The following is a 22,801-nucleotide window of genomic DNA, read 5'->3' on the forward strand; positions in this document are numbered from 1 at the left end:
TTCATCTCAAATTGTACCTTGTAATTAGACTCATTTAATATGCAGATAGGTCTAAGTCATATTTTATTTAATGTCAATCACTTGAAACTTTAGTTAAGTTTTTTTAAGCCAGAAAATAATATTTGAATTACCATTCTCATATTAGCAAAATAAATAATGGATTCTTTGGTTGTATTTGTGTATGTGCACACACATGTCTTTTCTCTAAAAAGATCCAAAGCACACTGTATTTAGAGTATGATTTTGCACTTAGATTATTATTTTTTCAAATGTTTTACTCTTAAAGTTGAAGCGTCATCCAAATCTGCTAACCTCAAGTGAAATAAATCTGTGAAACATCTCCAATCTCTATGTTGTACTGATGGCCTTGTGCATGTCTGGGTGAATTCAAGGCTCTCTTTCAGTAGAGATTCAGAATTGCTTCACTAGCCAATCAGCTTAATAATGTCCAACCCCTTTGGGAGACAGATTTGGATGAATTCCTTCCCGTCACAAACCAGCCTTGAATCCAAATGTGGTAACAAATGTACTCCAGCCAAAACCCATCTATTACACTCACCTTGGAGTTGGCGGCCCTTGTACAAATCCTTTGTTTTGGTTGGGTGAGCCCTGGCTGTGTTATCACATTTCGGCTGTTCATACCTACAAGAGGGGAGAAATGGGGGTGAGGGAGGCAAGAAAGAAAAAAAAAAAAAACACTTTAGAGTTTAAAATATGCCTCCATCTAGGTCTCACATGATCACACTTAACGTGTACACTTATTTGGCTCTCAGCACATGCTATGACACTTGGTTCTCATGTTACAGTGCCCATGATTTATTACCTGAATTCTTTGGAGAAAATTTAATTGTGGTAAGTCTGTTGAACCCAAAAAGTAAGAAGGCAATACACTGTCTATTTGCTCTTGGCAATACTTTGAAACCCAGTGTCTCACTAAAGATTGGTTATTATATTCAGAACACCTTCCTCTCATATTACTTTAAAAGGATTTGGCATTTGGCTCTCTATTTCTTAGATCTGATACTTCACCCTAATGGACAGAATTATAACAATAAATGATGTGGCTCCATGAATGGAAATGTAAGAAATAAGGAATGTGATGAAGGAGGTGTCCTTCCATTCACTCTGAATATACCATACACTAAGTGTTTGCATGCTGTCTCTCTCATTAAAATGTGAGCTCCTTTAAGAGCACAGACTATGTGTACTTTTACTGTATCTCTTTGCACTTAGTACAGTGTCTGGCACGTAGTAAGTACTTAATATTTTTTGACTGGTGGAGTGGAAAAAAAAAAAAAAGATATAAATTCGAATTCTCCATGCTGGTAGCATGAACTTCCAAGGTTTATACTCATCAAAGAAGACATGATGAAATGGAAGATCTTACAGGTTTTTGATCATGAGGCTCTAGAAAGACTTAATAAACAGTTTCTTTGGTGTGTTATCAGAGTAGGTAATAATAGTACAGTTTTAAAGTTTAACTTTCATCCAAATCTGCTAACCTCTAATGAAATAAATCTGTGAAACATCTCCAATCTGTATGTTTTACTGATGGACTTATGCATGTCTGGGTTGACCCTCTCATGGGCTTGATAATTATGTCCTATTTTCTTTAGATACCATTTATTTTCTCTGTTATTTCTAGTTCACTGGGCCATAACAATCTATAACAACTCATAGCTGGGATATTGAAATGTGATTTCTCACCTTATCTTTCTCATTGTACTGATTTACATTGGGCACATGTATAGAGTATAAGAGATTTTACTCCACTAGGGATCATCTTAAGTTTATATTCCTCCATAATGTTCTTTTCCATTATATCATAGGAAAGGAAAATAATCTTCTTTCCTAAGGGATTGCCTTTAAGTGTTCTTACATCCCCATGATAATTCTGGCTAATTCTATGAGGGACTCTTTCTGTGGATTGTGATGTAATGAGTGAAATTTGTTCACTGTCTCCCTTACCCTCACACCCTGAATGGCCTCTTTGATATTAGAAAACATAACAGCCATTCACTTAGTCCAACTTTGTGAGTAATAATTTAATATGCCTTTTGGAAATGTTAGTTTTGAAATTAAAGTGTCTCTGACATACTCAAGCAGACATTTAAGCTATCAAATTTTAATCAAATGCCCATTAACTTTATATTCTTTTGAAATCTGGTAATGTTCAATACTGTAAGACAAAGAAACATATCCATGATGTGAAAATTGTATGTACAAATGCACTTCTTACCAGGGTGCCTTCTGCTCCTATTAGAATACTAAGACACATAGGGAACAGGAGAAAAAAGAAAGTTTACCACGAAGCTATTTAAAAGAAGCTAATCATTAAAGGGGATACTAGGTTTCTACATCTTCTTACCCATATTTAATTCTCTGTGAGCCCTAGACAGTCTCAAAATTGAAAAGCTCAATTAGAAGCAAGAAGGAGAAGCAAGAAAGATAAGTACCAGTTGGGGACAGATTGGATATCCATATTGAACCTTGCTCCCTGTGACCAGCTGTGAGATTCAGACTTGCTTTACAAGGAACAATCCAAGAAATGTGAGCTACAAAAGGACAGGAGGTTGCCATTACCATGGACAGATGATTAATTAATGAGGTGGAACGATGCCTAGAAAGCACTAATGATGGAATTCCCAACAGAGGCCAAACCACTCCAGTACTTTGAAAAAGCATCTTCTCACAAGCCCACATCAAAGAAAAGTACCGCAGTATTATATGCTATTACATAGCTTTGAAAAATTAAAGCACTGATATCAAATAGGTATGAGGACAACATTGGGGCTCATGGGTGTCCATTACTTTTAATATTTTCATGGCTGATAGGGAGAGAAGTTGTAATAATCTTGATCTTTGTATTGTGAATATCTTAAATTAGACAATCTGTGGATTGGAATTTAGCCATCTATTCAAATACTTTCTGGTACTTTTCCAAGTATAGTGACAGGAAAAACTTATGAGTAAACTGTAACACTGATGTCCAAATATATGATGTTGCATTTCTAAATTGCCTATTTAATTGCCTAATTAAATCACACCTTTGGTTAAAAACATTATCAAGTAATTATTATAATCCAAATGTGGTACCTACCCCCAAAATATAGTACATGGCTATTTTGATTTATTGAAAAGAAACTCAAAATTGAATTCTCCCCCACCCTACCTCATTTCTTGCTGTTTGTTTTAGCCTATTTGTACATGACAAAGTGAAAATTTCTGGATTGTCCAGTTGCCCATCAGATAACCATGCTTTCTGCCAAGGTGCAATGTAATTTCATGCTTAAGAGGTTATGCATGCATCACAAGTGAGAAAGGCACCCTATGGAATCAGAAATAGAAGCTGCTTTGATCAAGAGGTTAGAATGGTTGGGATTCTGATAGCTGATGGATGAACTCTTCCATCAGCCAAGAAAAGAGTGAAAGAGAAGTCTCTAAGTTTTACATGCTAATGTAGTACCTGGCAACTAGCCTGGTCCTTGATTAATCTGATATCCCACTTCAACAATTTTCCCTCTATAATTAGTATGCAGAACTGAAACTTTTTTCTCTATGATCTATTCTCTAGTTAAAACAGAGTGGTATTATACAGGAATCCTGTCCCAGGCTTTTAAGCAGTTTTGGAAAACATAACTAAAAGTCTTATTTCCCAATCAATCAATAATCAATCAAGAAAATTTGCTAAGCATCTACTATGTTCAAAATATTTTGCTGAATGTTTTATGTGTGAAGTACATAAACACAAACAAACAAGTGCTAAAGCCACTGCCTTCGTTTCTTGGTGATCATTTCACCTGAATATTTTGAATGGAAAAGAATGCTAGAATGTACTGACTGCCTTTTTTTTAATTCTTCATTTCTCTAGCATTTGACTTATAAAACAAAGGTGATATTTTTCGATTTATTGGGTAGTAGATGTTCTAATGTCAGGGATTTGAATTCAAATTCCAGCTATGTGACTTATTACCTGTGTGATTTTATCCAAATCACTTTATCTCCCTGACCATGCTTCTTCCTTATGAGAAGGTAAAACTAGATGATCTCTCCAAACTTCTTATCTCTAAATTATATCATCTTAATTTTCCTATATCCTTATATGGAAGAAAAGAGAGAGCTAGCTTTCACATTTTTAAGGTCTTACTGATTTCCTTGTTTGAATTTTACTTTTTCTTTAATTTAATTTATTAAGTACTATGCCCCACTATGTCCTTAGAATAGAACTATGTATTTTTTATTCAAAGACAAGTATATAATTGCCCCTATTCTCAAAGAAGTTGTACTCTAGGGAAAAAAAAGGCATGCCCACAGATGAGTGAATACAAAATACATGTAAAATTATATAAGGTATTTTCCAAATAAAGGGAACAAAAACAACTGGCTGTAGGGAGAATCAGTAGGAAAGACAGAAATGTTCAGTCCATCATCAAAAGGCAAACCCAAAAGATAAGATGTCTTCATAATATAGTTTTGTTTCCCCTGAGACTTTAAGAAGGCTCATTTTGAAACTTGGAGAATATAGGATCAGAGACGGACCTGGGAAGAAGAAAGCCAAAAAAGAATTCACATTTGATTAACCTATCCTAAAGCTGGGTCAGTTGCCATTTTTGATTGAAGGAAACAATTAAAGTGAAAAAGATCCCAAATATGAATACAGAAGAGAACAAGAAAGCTGGACTCAATGCCATATAGTAAAAATATGAGCAGCAGTCAAATCAAATGAATCTGATCCTGAGATGAAAGAAACAAAGAAAGAAAGAAAGGAAGAAAGAAAGAAAGAAAGAAAGAAAGAAAGAAAGAAAGAAAGAAAGAAAGAAAGAAAGAAAGAAAGAAAGAAAGAAAGAAAGAAAGAAAGAAAGAAAGGAAGGAAGGAAGAAAGAAAGAAAGAAAGAAGGAAGAAAGAAAGGAAGGAAGGAAGGAAGGAAGGAAGGAAGGAAGAAAGAAAGAAAGAAAGAAAGAAAGAAAGAAAGAAAGAAAGAAAGAAAGAAAGAAAGAAAGAAAGAAAGAAAGAAAGAAAGAAAGAAAGAAAGAAAGAAAGAAAGAAAGAAAGAAGAAAGAAAGAAAGAAAGAAAGAAAGAAAGAAAGGAAGGAAGAAAGAAAGGAAGAAAGAAAGAAAGAAAGAAAGAAAGAAAGAAAGAAAGAAAGAAAGAAAGAAAGAAAGAAAGAAAGAAAGAAAGAAAGAAAGAAAGAAAGAAAGAAAGAAAGAAAGAAAGAAAGAAAGAAAGAAAGAAAGAAAGAAAGAAAGAAAGAAAGAAAGAAAGAAAGAAAGAGAGAAAGAAAGGAAGGAAGAAAGAAAGAAAGAGAAAGAAAGGAAGGAAGAAAGAAAGGAAGGAAGAGAAAGAAAATAAGAAAGAAAGAAAGAAAGAAAGATTAAGGAAGAACAGCTTAAATCTAGCCACTCATAGAGTAACTATTTAGAAAATCAAATGTTCTTGTTCTCAGTTGACAAAGGGAGAATGGGAGATGTTCCCTGAGTTAGCTGTAGTACTGTAGGAAGGTCTCTGGCACTTTTCTATTCCTGAAAACTGGACACAGTATAGACATAAGAAAAAAAACTTAGCATAGAAGAAAAAGGCTTGTGCTGCAAAACCATTATGTTTCCAGGTTTAGAGATAAGATTACAGATGCTGATCTCATGACTTCAGAACCAGTCTCATGTCTAAGGATTAGACAACTCATGGATTTCCATTGGTTGAAGCAGATGGTCGGTCAATAGTATTTTACTTCTGCTATAGCATATGTGTTTGTACCCTGATCCTGCAGCTGGTTCTGTCTCAAATATATGAAACCATTACATCCCACTTAAATATTCAAGAAACAAATTATGTTTAAAAACACAGAAATATTGCTTCCTAGAGATGAAGGGTTTCTTAGAAAACTATTCCCCATATACATTATTGCACAGGGATAAAAACAACAACAAAAATAAAACTAAAAAAGATCTTATACCAAAACCTTGAAAGAACTGATGGTTGGACTGCAGTGGTTTACAGCTAGTTCCTTTGATGCCCTCACAGAAACAAAATAGCTTCTTTGGGAATCTGATATTAGTGCAGCCTGCATCTATTCTACACACTTCAGGATTCTCTGTCATCTATCCAGTTTGGCCAAAATGAGTAAACTATATACTTCTATTAATAACATATTTATAAGGATATTTTATTTCTTTATTTCTCCATGGAGACTGCTAAAATGGGCTGAAGAAGTAGTCAAGACTGCAGACAATTTAGGGTTGAGCCTTATAATACATTATCAGCTGGCTATCTGTACTGCTGACTTAAGAAGCTGGGCTAACTTACTTCCAGCTTCAACCTTCTTAGTATCATATTTAAATATTTTGAGGATCTGGAATTTTTCATCAATATGGCCATTCCCTTGCCAATTGTGGTCTCTTCCATATATTAGTAGTTAAGTTTATAAAGTGCTTAGGCCAAAAAATGCTAATCCACTATCTACTGACCATTTAATAAAGAGTGAATCTGGTCCTCGGATGAAAGCAATATGACCGATTAATGAGAATGATTAGTTGATTAGAGATAGTTAGAGCTTCTATTCTAGTAGGGTAGCCTTTGAGTGCTTAGAGTCACTTGCAAACTACAGTGAGGCATTTAGCAGGATCTTAATTAGGTCAACATACTGCTGTTGTTTGTCCTTCATTCTTGAAACCATGATATCAGGGAGGTGATGCTATGACATGTAAGTGAGTTGGATTTAAGTGAGGATGGGCTGTGCAATGTCACTAGCCTCATTTTCTCCTGGAGAGCCAACTGGTCCAGTGGCAAGATGTAGATTAGAACTATTGGAAATAGTTCTGGATGCAGTGGGAGTTAAGGTCTTTAACAGGTCTCAGTTTGACTGAGGCATTTTGTGATTAAGGATAGGTAAGAAGTGAAGCAAAGAATGGCCTATTTTACCTAGTTAAAAATAGTCAATCTGCAAGGAGAAAGTCTTTCAGAATTTCAGGAGGTAACACATATAAATCAATGGAAAGATATAATGGAAATGTCATAGCTGGTGTTTAAGACAGTAGACATAAATGTATTTATAAGTCTAGATAAATGTATAAACTATCTTCATCTATGAGAGATTAAGAAGAATGAAGCATTCATGGAGTATCTATGTGTAAAAACCATTTTACTGACCTTTGAATTTGAATAACACCATAGATGGTTTGCATATCAGATTCACAATGACATAAAGTTGAAGGGATAATTAACACACTGACTGACAGAAATAAGAACAAGAACACTGAGCCAAAACCATGAACATGAAATTTAGGAGGGATAAATGTAAATCCTTACATTTTAGTGGTTTTCATGCTTGGTTTGAGTCAACAGTGAGTCTTGAGAAGGCAATTAAGAATGCTAATGCTAAACTAAGCTGTTTTATAAGAATTGGGATTGTTTAACCTGGAAAAGGCAAGAACCAGAAGAGATATGATAGGTATCTTTCAGTACCTGAAGCATTGTCCTATGTAAGAGGTATTAGAATGGTTTTGCTTGGTCCCATAAAGAACATTTAGTAGCAATAGATGGAAATTGGGAAGAAGCAGATTTTGGCTTGCTTTATGATCCCTCTCCCCAATTTCCCTGTTTTTGTAGAGGGAATAGTCACCCTTTTAATCACTCAAATTAACAACTTCTCATTCATCTTTAGTTCCTCACTCTCCCTTTCTTCACATATCCAGTTTACTATTGAGCCACACCATTCCTACAACACTCCTCACATAAGGCCCTTCATTTCCATTCATCCAGCATCCTAGTTCAGTCCCTCATCATCTCTTGCCTGGATTATTCCAGCAATTTTCCTATTGATATTCTTATCTTAAGTTTTCTCTCCCCAAAATCTCTCCACCCACAGCTGCCCAAATCATAGCTCCATTTATCGTCTTAGAAAGTTACCTGAATACCAAGAGATTAAGTGCTTTGCACAGGATTACAGAGTCAGTATATGCTTTACATCTATGAGAGATTAAGAAGAATGATGCATTCATAAAGCACCTATTTGTACAGGTCACTTCACTTAATCTTGCTAAACAGATTTGTCTTAACAGATTCATCACTTTATTACAAAGTGTAACAAAGTTACACTTTGACCTGTGACTAAAATTCACATTCTTTTAACTCCAAGGCCAGCTTTATATGTCATGCAATGTAAAAATTATATTATATCAGCTATTATGATATAATAATACAATAATAATATATAATAATAATGATGCCGTTACTTTGTAACTTCTTGAAAAAATTTAATATCACAATCCTTTACCTTGTGGAAGTACCAGGAATGGGGCGTCCTGTGTCTACTAGGACACACCAACAATATCCTGTGGAGGGATGACACTGCACAGGTTTGTAGAGACCACCATGAGCACACTCAGGAATAACCACATTGTCATTTTTAGGCTGTTTGGCTTCTTCTAATGCAGACTGATGTTCTTGATCACATGATGATGCTGAAGTAAACAAGAAAATGAACACAGAATTAACTTCACAGCATGTAAAAAGTAGGTACATAGCACACAATAAAGAAGACAGAGGAAAGTAATATGAAAAATGAAGTGACTTCAAGCAGAGAAAAAAGGTATGAGGAAGTTGAGGTCAGAGAGGTAAAATCACAAGGGTAACAAATAGCAGAGTTGGAACTTGCGTTCATGTCTATTCATACAAAATATATTGCTCTTTCAAATCAATCAACAAGCATTTATTAAACATCTATATGCTAAGACACTCTGCTAGAGTGAAGATTTAAAGGAAAACAGTGTTCCCTACCCTCAAGGAGTTTATATTCTGTTAGGGAAGACAACACATTCATATACATACACACCCATATTTATAAAATAGATATAAGGTGATTTTGTTTTTCCCTAAGGGGCACTAGAACTAAGTGTTGAAGGCCATTAGAAACTCTAAGGGGCAGAAGTAAGTGGTGAGGGCATTCCCATCATGGAGATTAGCCATTGTAATATGAGAGAGAAAGAAATAAAAAATATCTCCTAAGCCACTACTTTGAACACCTGGCAACCACAAACAGCACAGACCATAATATGTGAAACTATCTCAGGTACCTTCCTCCACTCCAATGCTACCTCCTCCAATAAAGATATGGCTTTAGAAGGATAAGGCTCTTCAATTTGAAATGAATCTCTTTAAAGAGTAGTTCCCTCAAGGGTAATGAGTTATTCATATATTGGTAACTGATTATTAAACAGAGAGATAGAACAACATATGTAGAGTAATTGCAAGTCCAGAAGAAAATAAGAACTTCTTATGTAATTCAATGAAGAAAATTATCTGGACTTATAAAAGTCATTTTACATGGAGCTTTCCAGAAAAAACTTTCACTACATAAAATGAGGCAAACAATTTTTTCCTCCATCTACTTTACCTTTATGTTTATATTTAGAGGAAACCATCTTACAGTGAATAGAAAGCTAGTCTTAAAGCCAAGAAATCCTGGGTTCAAATCCTGTTATCTAATGCACATTTGGCTCTCTGACCCTAAGGAAAAAACACTGAATCTCTTAGTCTTATAACAATTCTCCAGGACTATAAAATGTAAAGAAAAAGACAAGTTGCACTGGTAGAAAGATTTTCTTTCTCTGAGAGTTTCCACTAACAGTGAAATCACAAGTTCTATTCCTATCCTTTTGTGTTTGTAGTTGGTTCACTTGGCTGGATTATACTGGTAAAAACCAACATTCCCACCACCCACATCTTTTTCATCCAGACATGTCTCCCCTTACACTTACAGATATCACAAACACACACCTAACACAATGAGGGACAGACTTTGGAAATTCCAAAAGTACAAATGTGAAAACAAGATGGTCTGAGAAATATCAAAGAAAAGAAACTAAGTCAAAAAATGAACCTTTATATCTTCAGTAGCTTTTGTTCCCCCATAGCTGCTGCCCCTTCTAGTTACTACCTTTCTGCTAATACCAGAAAGAGTAGATAATAATTCAATCCCAATTCTTAGTTTGTAAAGGTTAAAAGGACAAGAAAAAGTATCTTTAACTTACTTTTTGTACAGTATTAGACTTTTGATAGTGATTATGGGTATTTTTAGTCAATCAATAAACATTTATTATTATCTACTATGTGCCAGGCACTATGTTAAGAGAGATGTGAAGAAAAGTTAACAAATAGTTCTGCTCTCAAGGAGTTCCATGTAGAATACCACTTGCATACTACTAGATACAAATATGACATATATATATGCATATATATATAATTACATAATATAAATAACATTAATACTTATTTAATATTAATAATAATATTTAATTATTAAAAATTTAAGGAAGCCAGGAGAGCCAGGAGATAGAAATGAGGAGAAGATCCAAGCATGATTCTGGAGTGATTAAAGGTACACCAACCCTAGCATATATTCTCAATATGCCATTTTTAGTAATTCAAGAGTTGTGTTAACATAAGGACTGGGAAATGTTATTTTCTTAACAAAGATTAAAATTTATTTCTGGCTATGGTATAATCTAAGGGAGGGTGAGGATTAGGCATTAGAATAAAGGCATCAATGTATTTCATCTAAAAATCTTTAAGGAATAACTAATAATATTAATCTTTCTATAGAATTTTAAGGTTTTCCAAATACTGCACATGTTATCCCATTTGATACTCACAAAAGCCCTGTGAATTAGGTTTTATTATTATCCTCATTTTAAACATGAGGAAACCAAAGTTGATTTAATTTAAATGACTTGGCCACATTCACACAGGTAGTAAGTATCTGAGGCAAGATTTGAGCTTAGGTATTTTTAGTTGCAAGGCTAATACTGTATCCATTATACCACCTAGATTTCTATCAGATGTAGAGACAGTTAAGCCAGTTCAAATCCTAGAATCATCAAAATCCCCACACCCTAACATGACAATTCTATGTGGCTTAAAGTATAATTAGAAAAAGAAATAGAGTAAGGATGAAGTATTTCTGAGTTTTCTGAATCCTTTCAACCTCAACCCAGAACACCAACATTAATTTTGGCAAATAAAATTTCTACAAGTGAGGAAACAATTTTATATAAGAAATAAAGAAGGGATTATTTAAGACTGTTAAAAATTTTAGGAGTCTGTCTATGGAGTAATTCTGACCTGTTACCTTTTCATCATTTATTCATAATAGATTCTGAAATTAATTTGTTATATCAGTTGAATTAGAATTTGTAGAAATGTAGAATTTAGAGCTGATAGGAATCTTAGAATTTACCTAACCCAGTTCTTCATTTGTTAGTCAGTTAGTCAACTAGCATTTGAGTAAGTTATAAGTGACTCAATGGATAAAGCAGTGGGTCTGAAATGAGGCAGTTAAGTTCAAATCTGGCCTCAGACCTTATTAGCTGTGTGACCCTGGGCAAGTCATTTAACCCTTTTTGTCTCAGTTGCCTTACCTGAAAAATGAGTTAGAAAAGAAAATGGCAAATCATTCCAGTATTTTTGCCAAGAAAATTCCAAATGGGGTAATGAAGAGTCAAGCAAGTTTGAAATGACTGAACAATAACAATAAATCCCATCTTTCACGCAAATTCTTTCCCAAATCCCCTTAATTCTAGAGTTTTAAATTTTCTATATTTCCTTTATAATAAAATACCTATTTGTTCATGTTTGCTTGTTTTCTTAATTGAATTGTAAGCTTTTTTAGGGCAGAGGTTGTTTTGTTTTGCTTTTTCTTTGCCTCTTCTAGTATCCCCAGAGATTAGCACAGTGCTAATAATAGATCATATGCAGTCAATGTCTGATTGATGTAGAGGGCAATAAGATATAATACTGAAAAAGTTGGGGTAGGACATGTTATGACTGGTTTTAAAAGTCAAAAAGAATACTTTAGATTTCATCATGGAAATAATAGAGAGCCATTGGAATTTATTGAATATCATATATATGGTCAGATCTGTATATTAGGAAGATCACTGTGACTGTCTTATAGAATTTACAAATATACCCATTTTCTAAATCTTAAGACTTATTTTCAATAACTAAAAAAAGAACTATTGTACTTCTTGAACAATCATACTCAATTTCATCAGAAACTATCATAAATTCCCCTATGAAAGAAATGGTTATTTTTTTCCCTACATAGTTTGTGAATAGCAGAACTGGGCCTTCTTAGATTCCAGATATTCTAAAGGACTTATCCCTCTCCATGGGCATTCAATATTAATAGTGCTATTCTTTTGATCTATATCTTGAAAATAACATATAAGCTATTTTCACATAGTAAAATGCCTTTGGAAAAAGCCCTAATTTTGCTTATAGGATTTTAAGAGACAACACAATTTTAAAATATCTTGAAGTAGTTAATATATTATTAAATATCCAATTATTTGCTAGTGAGAACCTAAAACAAATCAGTCTTCTCTTCCATTCATCCTAATGATGGATTGTTTTTCAAGCTTATGCACTCCTGGAAAACATATCGGTTTGCTTTGGTGCTCACTTGGTCTGTTTTCAGTCATGTGATAAGTGAAGTGGGCTTACAATCGATTACCTTGCCACAGAAGTGCATTTAATGTGGACTTGTCCAAGGACACATTGCATCTATGCAGCAGTTTTGGAAAGGCTTCTGCAATTTACCTCCTCTGTTTCAAAACTTATACAAAGAGATGAAACATGACACACTGGATAAAAACGGCCTTGGAACTAGGAAAATTTGAATCCAACTTTTTCCTCTGACTATAACCCAGACAAGTCATACAACCTGTCAGTCCCCAAGAAAACTTTCTGAGAATATAAGCTGACTTAGAGGGAGATACTTTACCAGCAGTGTCTTATACCAATAAAATAACAAGTCCATATTCTTCCTCTTCTCTCCCATTTAAGCCAAAAGTAACAGTTACCTTTGACATAACACTAAACAGAAACAGAGATAGCATAGTGGCAAAGTAGATTCTAGACCTGGAATTAGAAAATCTCATGTTCCTTAGTTCAAATCTGACCTCAGACAATTAACTATGTGATCCTGGTCAATTCACTTAACTCTGTTTGCCTCAGTTTCCTCATTCATAAAAATAAGCTGAAGAAGGAAATGATAAAGCACTCCATTATCTCTGCCACAAAAACCCTAAATGGGATCAACAAGAGTCAGCACAATTGAAAAATAACTAAACAGCAAAATAATAGAAATATAATAAATATTTGATAATCATTTGACTCTCACTACATATACTATCCATTGCTTTAACTCTAATTTCAAAACAGTTTTTCCTCTGTGTAGGACATGTCATGATTAAGATGATGAAAGGATAAGAAATGATTTTTTTTTCAGTTACTCTCTGGTACAATCTGTAAACCTAATTAATAAAAGGTTTTTACTTTATATACAGGATTCTTAGCTTGCAAAAATCAACAAGAGAGATACATAAAAATAACATGCAATGGAAAAGCAAAGAAATATCTGAGCTACATTGTAGATAACAATTTTAGATGAGGTATCTCAGATAGGATATGTGAAAGGATTTGTACTATTGAAAATTGGAAATGTGTAATCAAAATTAAGTGTCTAGAGGTTTAGAGATCTGGATTTAGGGAACAAATCACAGACAAGTAGTATTTGAAAACCAGTTTTTTTTTTAATTTATTTTAAAGCTTCTTAAAGAAATGAATATGGAAAGAAGGAAAAAAAAAACAGAGATTCAATGGCTAAGTTTATAAGATAATTTTTATTAATGAGAAGCATTCTTTTTTAAGGTACAGTTTGGAATAGACCTCCTATTCAGAACTTCCAACTCTTGAATTCTGTGATTCTATGAAATTATTGTTCACATACAAAGTAATCAAAAACCAAATGAATCTTTTAAAAATTCCAATTTATACATTAGCTATAGTAATATTTTCTTCCAGTTACTCTTATGTATCACCAGACTGATGATATATGAAAAATTATTCTTTTGACTATTATTTCCAATCACTTTTCCTCCTTCAGTTTTGTTTCTTTCCTGATCACTTTAACTGGTTATATATGCATTTTTAAAAGGCTACCTGTACTAATTTTGTTGTTTTTTATAGGAGGCACTGCATTACAGTAGGAAGTGCATCAGATTGAGTAAGGAAACAATGGTGCCAGTATGAGCTCTGTTTCTATCTAGAGGTCTGACTGTGACAAAATGACTTAACTCTTGAATCTGTTTCCCTTATTTGTCAAAAGTTGACAAGAAGAGCTTAACAATCTACATCATAGAATTATTATGAAAATATAATGAAAAGATAAATGCATTTTGGAAGCATAAAACAGAAAAGTTCAAGAAGGTCCATAGCACATTGTTTAGAGCCTCTGAAGAATTTAGGGAGGCTAAGGGTAAAAATGGATTATTTATTGCTCATCCTTTTTTTTTTTTCCCTCCAAAGAAGACCAAGTCCAACAGGGAAGTGATGTCTTGACTTGCAAGTGAATTGCATTTAAGCAAGCAAGAAAGAACTGTACAAAGTCATCAACCTTACTTTCTCCTCTGGAGTCATTAGAGACCAGAGGAAACGATATAAGTCAAAATGACTGGAAGTGACTTGGAACGGGAAAATGGCACATGGAGTGAAAAAGTTGCAATAGGTTGTAATTTGTATGTAATTCAGGACTGGTAAATGGGCCCAGTCCTTGTAAACTTGTACAGAATCTATCATTGTGTTTAGCTGATAGAATTCTACACATGGGACAACTTGGGAAATTCTCCTTCTGAGAATAGTAATGATGTTCAGTGAAGAACCTTGGAGAAAATTTGGTGTACATAAAGACATGTAACTTGTAATATGGGAGCCACCTGCCAGGGGTTGCTAGAGGTCTAACTCAGACCTATAGAATGGATCTCTTCATGTGAGAAGATGATGATGATATAAGAAGACTGAGAGGCAGTTGTATTCTCTGACCTCCCCAATGAGAGGCAGTTGCCTTGTCTGACCTCTCTCCTCTTCCCTCTGCCTCCAATTTATTTCATTCCTACTCCACAAGCAACACCTGTAACAGTAAAGGCTGCTTTGCAACTCCTTCAGATGTTATAATTCACAGCTATGGAGGCTCTTGGAGAATTGATCTGCCCCTTCACCTAGTTTGAAAAAATAAAAATTATATTTAAAATGAAATATAAATTTTCACATATTTATGTTCATTAAAAAACTAAATTTGGGTTCAGAATATTCAGAAATTATTGTATAGTTGAACTTTGACCATGAAGGGGCAAAAATGTACGAAATTGCTCTAACATATGGTTTTAAAATTTGCCTATGCCAGAAAGAAAAAATACTACAAACAATGCTAGCTATTAACTTATGGAGGTTAATAATCTAACCCAGAGTTTTTGACATTCTATGTTTAACCAATCATTTCCATGGATAATAGCTTGCTATTTACAAGAATCAGTCATGATTGATTAATTGCTTTGACAGGGAATCTCCTTTTTGCATAAGAAAATACATTAATCAGAAGAAAGTAGTTTAAATGTTTCACATGGCAGATTCAGTTTCCACAGAAAGAAAATACTGATCATGCCTGCATGCACTGAAATCTTCCTTCTCCAGACATTTGTTTTCCATAGCTTAGCTATAATGTGATCATATATACACATATTATTTCTACATTGATATACAAATTTGAGGACTTTTCCTGGAAAAAAATTAGTCAGGCCCCATTTTCATCTGGGCAAATTGAAATAATTTCAGGTCTCAGCTCCTTGAATGGTTTCAATAATTATCTGTTTGTGAATGATTTACAAATCTGCATCTTTGGCCCTGATCTCCCACGTTTTCTTCCCTCTTAAATCATTAGAAGTCTGCAGGACAATTTCACTTCATGTCCCGCCAAAATCTCTAGAATATTTTTTGCTCTGGTTCTTTTTCTTTATTTTGGGGTCACTATCCTAATCCAGGTCCTTGTTACTGCTTGCTTATACAATTGTGAAAGCTGCCAAATTTGTCTTTATACCATTAGCTTTTCCTTTCTTAAATTTATTCTCCACACATAGCCACCAAATTGATACTCTTAAACCACACAAGTTTGATCATGATCCTGAAATAACAGGAGTTTCATCTTACCATTAGGACAAACAATAATTGGATTTTAGCTTGGATTTTTAGCACCCATTATAATGTGACTCCAGCCAGGGTTGAGTACGTTTTATTTTTCCCTTTTATTAACACTAGCACCTAGAATGTTGTCTGGTATGTAATAGTCATTTAATAAATATTTATTGAATTAATTAACAAGCATGTTGAAAACTCAAATAGTGAATTCTTTCTTATTTTTTGTTATCAAATCTGTAAAACCCTTTCCAATCTTCTTACACCTTACTTTCTCCTATGGGCTCTATGATCCAGGGAGTTTGAATTCTTTAATGTTGCATTCACTTGAAACTCCATTTCACAACTGTGAAAGCTTTCCCTGGATGAAGTTTCCCTCAAGGCTGAAATGCTCTCTCTCTTCTTTCCATCTCTTGACTTCTTAACTTCTGTAAATCTAAATTTAACATCTTCCTTTTGAAAGAAGCTTTTCCAGTCTTCCTTAATCTCAGCTCCTGCCCTGCAAGATTATGTGCAATTTATCTTGTCTACATTTTGTTTGTGCGTAGCTGTCTCCCCCATTAGATGGTGAACTCTATAGAGCAGAGGCTAGTTTTTACAATTCTTTGTATCCCTAGCATTTAGCATAGTGCATACAGGAGGTATAAAGTGAGAAAATTTAATAAAGTAAATAAAGTTGAATGAATGACTGTCCTTAAATTTGGAGAAACAGCATCACCTTTATTTCTCTCCTTTGCACTTCTACATTCAGTTTCACATTAATATATCCTAGTAACCTTATTCTACTGCAGGGGGGTTTGTGACTTCCTTGTTCTTATGGGATGGAGGCATGAAAGAAGTTGGAATTGCACAGATAAAACATGTAATAACTTTCTTTTTGGATAAGATCTTCTATATTGAGAAACTGAATTAACTAATAGAACTTTATGGCAAAGACTTTTGCTTTTGTCTTTACTTCTTCAGGACTTAGCATAATAGTTTGCACATAGTAGGCACTTAATCTGAGTCCTCATTTATATTTTCAAATCTTTTCTCATCTCTTAGGCAAAGAGATGACCAGGCTATCTCAAAGAAATAATCACTACATATATACATATATATATATGTATATATATATGTATATATATATATATAAAAATGATAAATTATTCTTGCCTTCCTCATTTTATAACATCTGACTCTGCCTAATGCAAGATTTTGTCCCTTTGGATCCAATTTCTGTTACTATAAGTCATTTTGTCAAGATTCCACCAGAACTATTAATATACTCAGAAAAACTAGTTTCCTTTTTCTTTTTGGATCAGATATAACCTTCTCTTCATGGTTTTCAAGATCCTTGACTAATTTATTTTAACTCACCAACATCATAGATCTATTTTCTATAAACTTTCCTATTTAGCTAATATGAATCTATCCTGATAATCCAACTATGCCTCCTTCTCTAGGCATGAAATATTTTGGAAGTGCTTCCTCTAAAGCTTTCTAAATTTTCTCAAGCTAAAAAATAGGCTTTGACCATATGGTCTTTTAATACTAGGGAAAATTCTAGTTTTTGGTCCTTCCCTTGACTTAAATAAAGAAACTTTAGAGCTAGAAAGGACTCTAGAAATAATTCAGTCTAGGAACCTCATTATTCAAGGCCAGAGTTATTAGTAGACTTGTTTAAAAAATGCAACTTTATTAGAACTAAGGGCTCTTGTTTCAATAACATACAATACCAACTAGTCCACAATACCAGTTTTTGATCATCCCCCAGCCATTCAACAAGACATCTCTCTTTTGTGACAAAATTATTGAGAGCAACTGGAGAATTGATATGGTAGGCCAAGATTAGATTAGCAATGATTAATTGATTATGAGATTAGATAAGACAAAAGTCACCAATCAGAAACCAGAATCAAAGAATTCTGAAGAAATAGGAAACCAGAATACCTTAGGGCCATTCAAGAACTTTCAATACTCTCACAGGTCCTCCTCATAACTTTGTGAAGTATATGCTACTATCATAATCATTTAATAGAGGCTCATCAAACTGAGGTTCAGAAAGGTTATAGGATTTGTCTAGATTCATAAAGTTGATTAAGGTTTGATATAGATGTGAACCCAAATCTTCATGACTCCAAATTCATTGTCCTTTCCATTATGACAGTGCTATCTTTATATAGATGAGATACATGTGGGACTGTTTTACAAGCTCTTTGACCTTATGCATGATATATCATACCTATTATCATCATAATCATCACCTTCTTTAACACTTTACACAATGAACAACAACTATGTAACCAGCTGGGTCCTTAGTGAGACAGGAAAATAGCTCCTGTTCAGATTTCCCCTTCTTGATAAGCTGTATAAATCATGTGAAAATATTCTCTGTCTTTCCAGTATATCAAGAAAGAGTCTTCAGAGTCAACTTTCTGTCATCCATGATTTCAATGAGTAGACTCTTTGTCATCTCCTATTACAAACCCTTGAGTTATGAATGATCCGAAATAGGCTCCCAAAGATTCCACATAATCATGTGGGATCAGGCAAAAAATATCTGTGCATGTTCTGTACATCCTCTGATATGAGGAGCAACTTGAAGAATTCTTCATATCTCTGTGACATATGAAAACAGCAAGATTTACAATTTCATAAAAAATATGATTCAAGAGTCAGAAAAAGCTAAGTTTATGCTTTTTCTCTGTTATATATTGGCTGTGTAGTACTAAACTAGTCATAATCTCAGTATCCTAGGCAATTCTCAGTGAGTATAAATCACATAAAAATTTTCTTTTTCACCCTGGGAGCTCTCCACACTGATGAGCTCACAGAATTGATCCAAATTTTATAATTGAAAGAGGGGAAAGGATCTACATTAGAGTACCATTAATTAAATATATACTAGATAAATACATTGTTGATGGTAAAGAATGAAAATAAGTACAGATCTTTGGAGTTCTCAGAAAAGCAGGCCAACATATAAGATAAGTGGATTTGTTGTACTATTGTTTTAAAGTAGTTTAGAAGAAATTTATTTTACTTATAAATTCTTATATCTGAAGACTCTTAAAATTTCTATAAGTAAAATTTCAAAATCCCCAAATCTTAAAGTATCTAAAAGGAAGAAATAATGTCATTAATAATAAAATGTTTAAAAAGGATTGAAATCTAGGATTCACTTCACTAACAGAACCAGTGCAGAGACTTCTTTCCCACAAGGAGCAATAACAAAGTCACATTGCAAACTCATCAAGAAGACTATAGGCATGTGACTACTTGAGCAATTACTGTATTTGGAAAATGTTAGGTTATAATTTTTTTTTAATCAAAATGCTTGTAAGGAATGAAAAAATTAAGAAAGAGTTATTGGCATTGGTTGAATGACAAGTTTACTTAAGTCATAGGATGATAAAGACATTTACTTATGAAAAATCATTAAAGAGCTCAACTAGGCAGGGACAAATGAAACCATATTTGGGGAAGAGATTTAAATTAAGAGTTAAGAGAAACAGATTCTAGTTCTGGGCTTAACATTCAAGTAATTGTGTATCTCCTTAATTGCCTGGGCCTTTTTTGTTTCCTTTACAAAATAAGTAGACTAGATAAACTGATCTTTAAAATCCCTCCAAGTTCTAATATTCTTTCCTCCCCTTTTAAAATAATATTTAACTTTCCTCCAATTACATGCAAAAATAATTTTAATATTCTTTTTTTTTCTATTTTGAATTCCAAATTCTATCCCTTCCTCCTCTATCTTTTCCCTGAAATGCTAAACAATTTGATATGGATTAAACATGTGCAATCATATAAAACATTCCCATATCAGTCACTTATCAAAGAAAGTCTGAGGTTCTAACATTCTTAACATTTACTTTAGTCACCAACTGATCAGTTTGAAAAATGATGTCATTTTCCAACCATCTCTTGTCCTCAAACCAGGACTATGTCTATAGCTAAGGCAAAAGAGATTTCAAGGCATTGTGAAGATTAGGCTAAATATCAAATCATTAGAAGTGAGAGATACACGGCAGATTTATATCTTCTAGCAAAGAAGACTTTATGTACTTTCCATTTCATCTGCTCTGTAAAACTTTGTTTTACTGCCTTAGCTGACACATAGTTAGGTAGCATAATAGAAAAGAGTATGGAATCTGAAGTCAGGAACACCTGAATTCAAATCCTAACTCATATATTCCTTTGCTGTGTGATCCTAAATAAATCACTTAATCTCTGATTTCATTAAGCCAGAATAGTGTTGACAGTAGCATCCTTCTACAAAGATCATTATGAGAAACAAAATGCAATTTTGAATGCCAAATGGGATTTTGTAGGATCTATGCTTTAGGAAAATCATTAGAGAGGTAGAACGGAAGATGGATTGGAATGATGAGATACTTGGGGGAGGCAACAATGTTATTGCAAAAGTCTAGGTATGAGTGCTGTACTAGAAAACTGGAAGTATCAGAAGGGAGAAGCAAATCTCAAGAAATGTTACAAAGTTAAAATCTGTAACGCTTGGCAATATCTTGGATGTAGTGGATAAGAGATAGTGAGGAATCCTTGATGACTCCTAGGTTGCAAATCTGGATCAAATGAACTCACAGATTTCAAGTTGCAAAGAACTATAGAGGCCATTTAATCCAACTCCTCATGTTCTAGATAAAGAAAATATCGCCAAGAAAATTGAAGAGATCTACCCAAGGTCACATATAGAATAAGATTCAACCCAGATTATTTTATTTCAAATACAGCATTCTTTTTCTGTCCATAAAACTCATTCATCACTTAATATTTTGGAGTATATATATATATATACTTCATATTGTTTTGTCTTTTCTCTCTACATTATAAAATCTTGAAGAATATAGATTTTGTCTTGAACAAATGAGAACTTTCCCCACCCTCAAATAGAGGACCAATAGAAATGCAAAATGTCCATGTAGGAATAGGCATTCCATAAATATTTCACAAAATCAAAAAAAAAAATTGAGAATTGGAAAGAACCATCCACTCCAATACCTACACAAAAGTAAACTTCCATAATCTACTCAGAAAAAGAGTTGTTCAGCTTTTGCTTGAAGACTTCTGAAGGGACAAGAGGAAGGGCAGGGAAGACCATCTCTTCAGACTTCATATTTCTTTGTCCCATTTGTGAGCAGTTCTAATTATTAGCATGCTTTTCCTGACATCAAGGCAAATATGGTCTTTTTTGCAACTCCCCCTCCATTGAATCTAGTTCTGCCCCTCTGAAGTCAAAATGACCAGGTTGAATCTCTGCTATATAAGGCAGCCTTGAGATATGTCTTCTACAGGCTAAATTGTCCAGTTCCTTCAAGTGATTGTCATATGGCATTTGTCAATTTTATCAGCAGTCCAGTTTTAGGGTATGGAAACAAATAGGAGTTTTAAGACCTTAAATCACTTCAGTTTTTCAAGCACTAAAATATATTTTAAAAATGCTAAAATAGAGTCCTATGAATAGAACCATGACCTCATAAACTGAGTAATCACAAAGGAAACTGGTCATCTTAATTAGAGAGGTAGGTAAATTTTGAGTAAGATTACAGAGGAGTAACTGAAATTGGCTGATCTCTGTGTCCATGCATAAAAAAGAGCCAAGAGCAAGTTAGCTGGAATGTCTTGGGATGCTTTCCTTTTAGCTTCAGCAATATTGTTTTACTAGGTTTATTTTTCACATGTTTATTGTTGGTTCAAATGAATCCGCTTGTGTTTTGATTTTCACAGTAAAGCCAGACCCTTGGCTTGGCTATACCTTTGAACTCAATGAGGGCAACGGAACTTCTGAAAGAACTTCATCTCCTTTGAGTCTGAGGAAACCAGTAAAAATTTTTCTTGTCACCCATAATGGTCAGATTTGGCTTATTAATAGCATGCCCACATCCCACTTAAGTGAGGCTATTACCACTTTACTGAAAAGTTGTATGTAAGCTCCTGCTCTTCAAGGATATGAGGATAGATAGACTCAAGAAGGCTGCAGGTCTTCTTGCTCTGATTAAATTTTAACATTAAAGAGTTCACACCAAATTTTCTTTTATGTTTTGTTTTTCTAGGATATCTAATATAAGAGGAGTGCCCTTTCAGGGAACTTGACTATTTTAAGAATGTTTAAATTATCATAGAAATGTTAATCAATAGGGGAAAAAATCTAAGAAAATATTTTAGGGAACAGTTAGTGTAAGGAATATATTTCAAGGGCTAGTTTTCTTTTTTAAACAATATATTATCCACAAATGTTTTCATTCTTCTCTACTCCCATCCCAGACCTCAGAATCATAATGCTTAGTTTTAAAGCCTCTCAGACAAGGCAGAGAACCTAAAGGCCTGTTTTTGGCAGAACCACTCAAATAAAACAGATTCTAAATATTTAACTTTTGCAGATAACCAACATCACAGGAAACTGCAACACCAGCATTGTCACCTAATAAGGAAATATTTTTATTACAGTTTATGCAAAGAGAGTTCTGTTGTTCTCCATCTTGCTCACTATCCATATATTACTTTGGGGGGTGGAAGGGGTGGGTAGGGTTTGTTTTGATTTGGAAAGAAGAGAGTCAGCCTGCTAGTTAATAAGTGGAACTACAATGAGAAATGTAAATTTTTTAAGAGATCACAGTGGTTTAAAATTAAAGCCTAGCACTTAGAGAGAGATTCAATCTGTTTTTTGTCACACAGTAGACTGTTCAACCATAAATAAAAAATAAAATAAAATAAAATAAAATTTGGGCAAGCAATATTTGTAGAAGTTTTGCTTACATCTTTCAGATCCAGAT

At 33.8% G+C, this 22,801-nt stretch overlaps 1 protein-coding gene across 4 annotated transcripts in view; it reads right to left on the reverse strand.

Moving 5' to 3' along the window:
- Nucleotides 1-22,801, reverse strand: part of SMOC2 (SPARC related modular calcium binding 2) — a 254,794-nt gene that overhangs the window by 74,318 nt on the left and 157,675 nt on the right. For all 4 annotated transcript variants that reach the window (XM_074309298.1, XM_074309297.1, XM_074309296.1 and 1 more), the window contains exons 8-9: nucleotides 8,272-8,458; nucleotides 560-642 (exon numbers count right to left, since the gene is read on the reverse strand). In XM_074309298.1, coding sequence (XP_074165399.1) covers nucleotides 560-642; nucleotides 8,272-8,458 — 270 coding nt within the window. The remainder of the gene's footprint in view (nucleotides 1-559; nucleotides 643-8,271; nucleotides 8,459-22,801) is intronic.

Source organism: Sminthopsis crassicaudata, chromosome 4 (assembly GCF_048593235.1).
Source record: "Sminthopsis crassicaudata isolate SCR6 chromosome 4, ASM4859323v1, whole genome shotgun sequence".
Taxonomy (NCBI): Eukaryota; Metazoa; Chordata; class Mammalia; order Dasyuromorphia; family Dasyuridae; genus Sminthopsis; species Sminthopsis crassicaudata.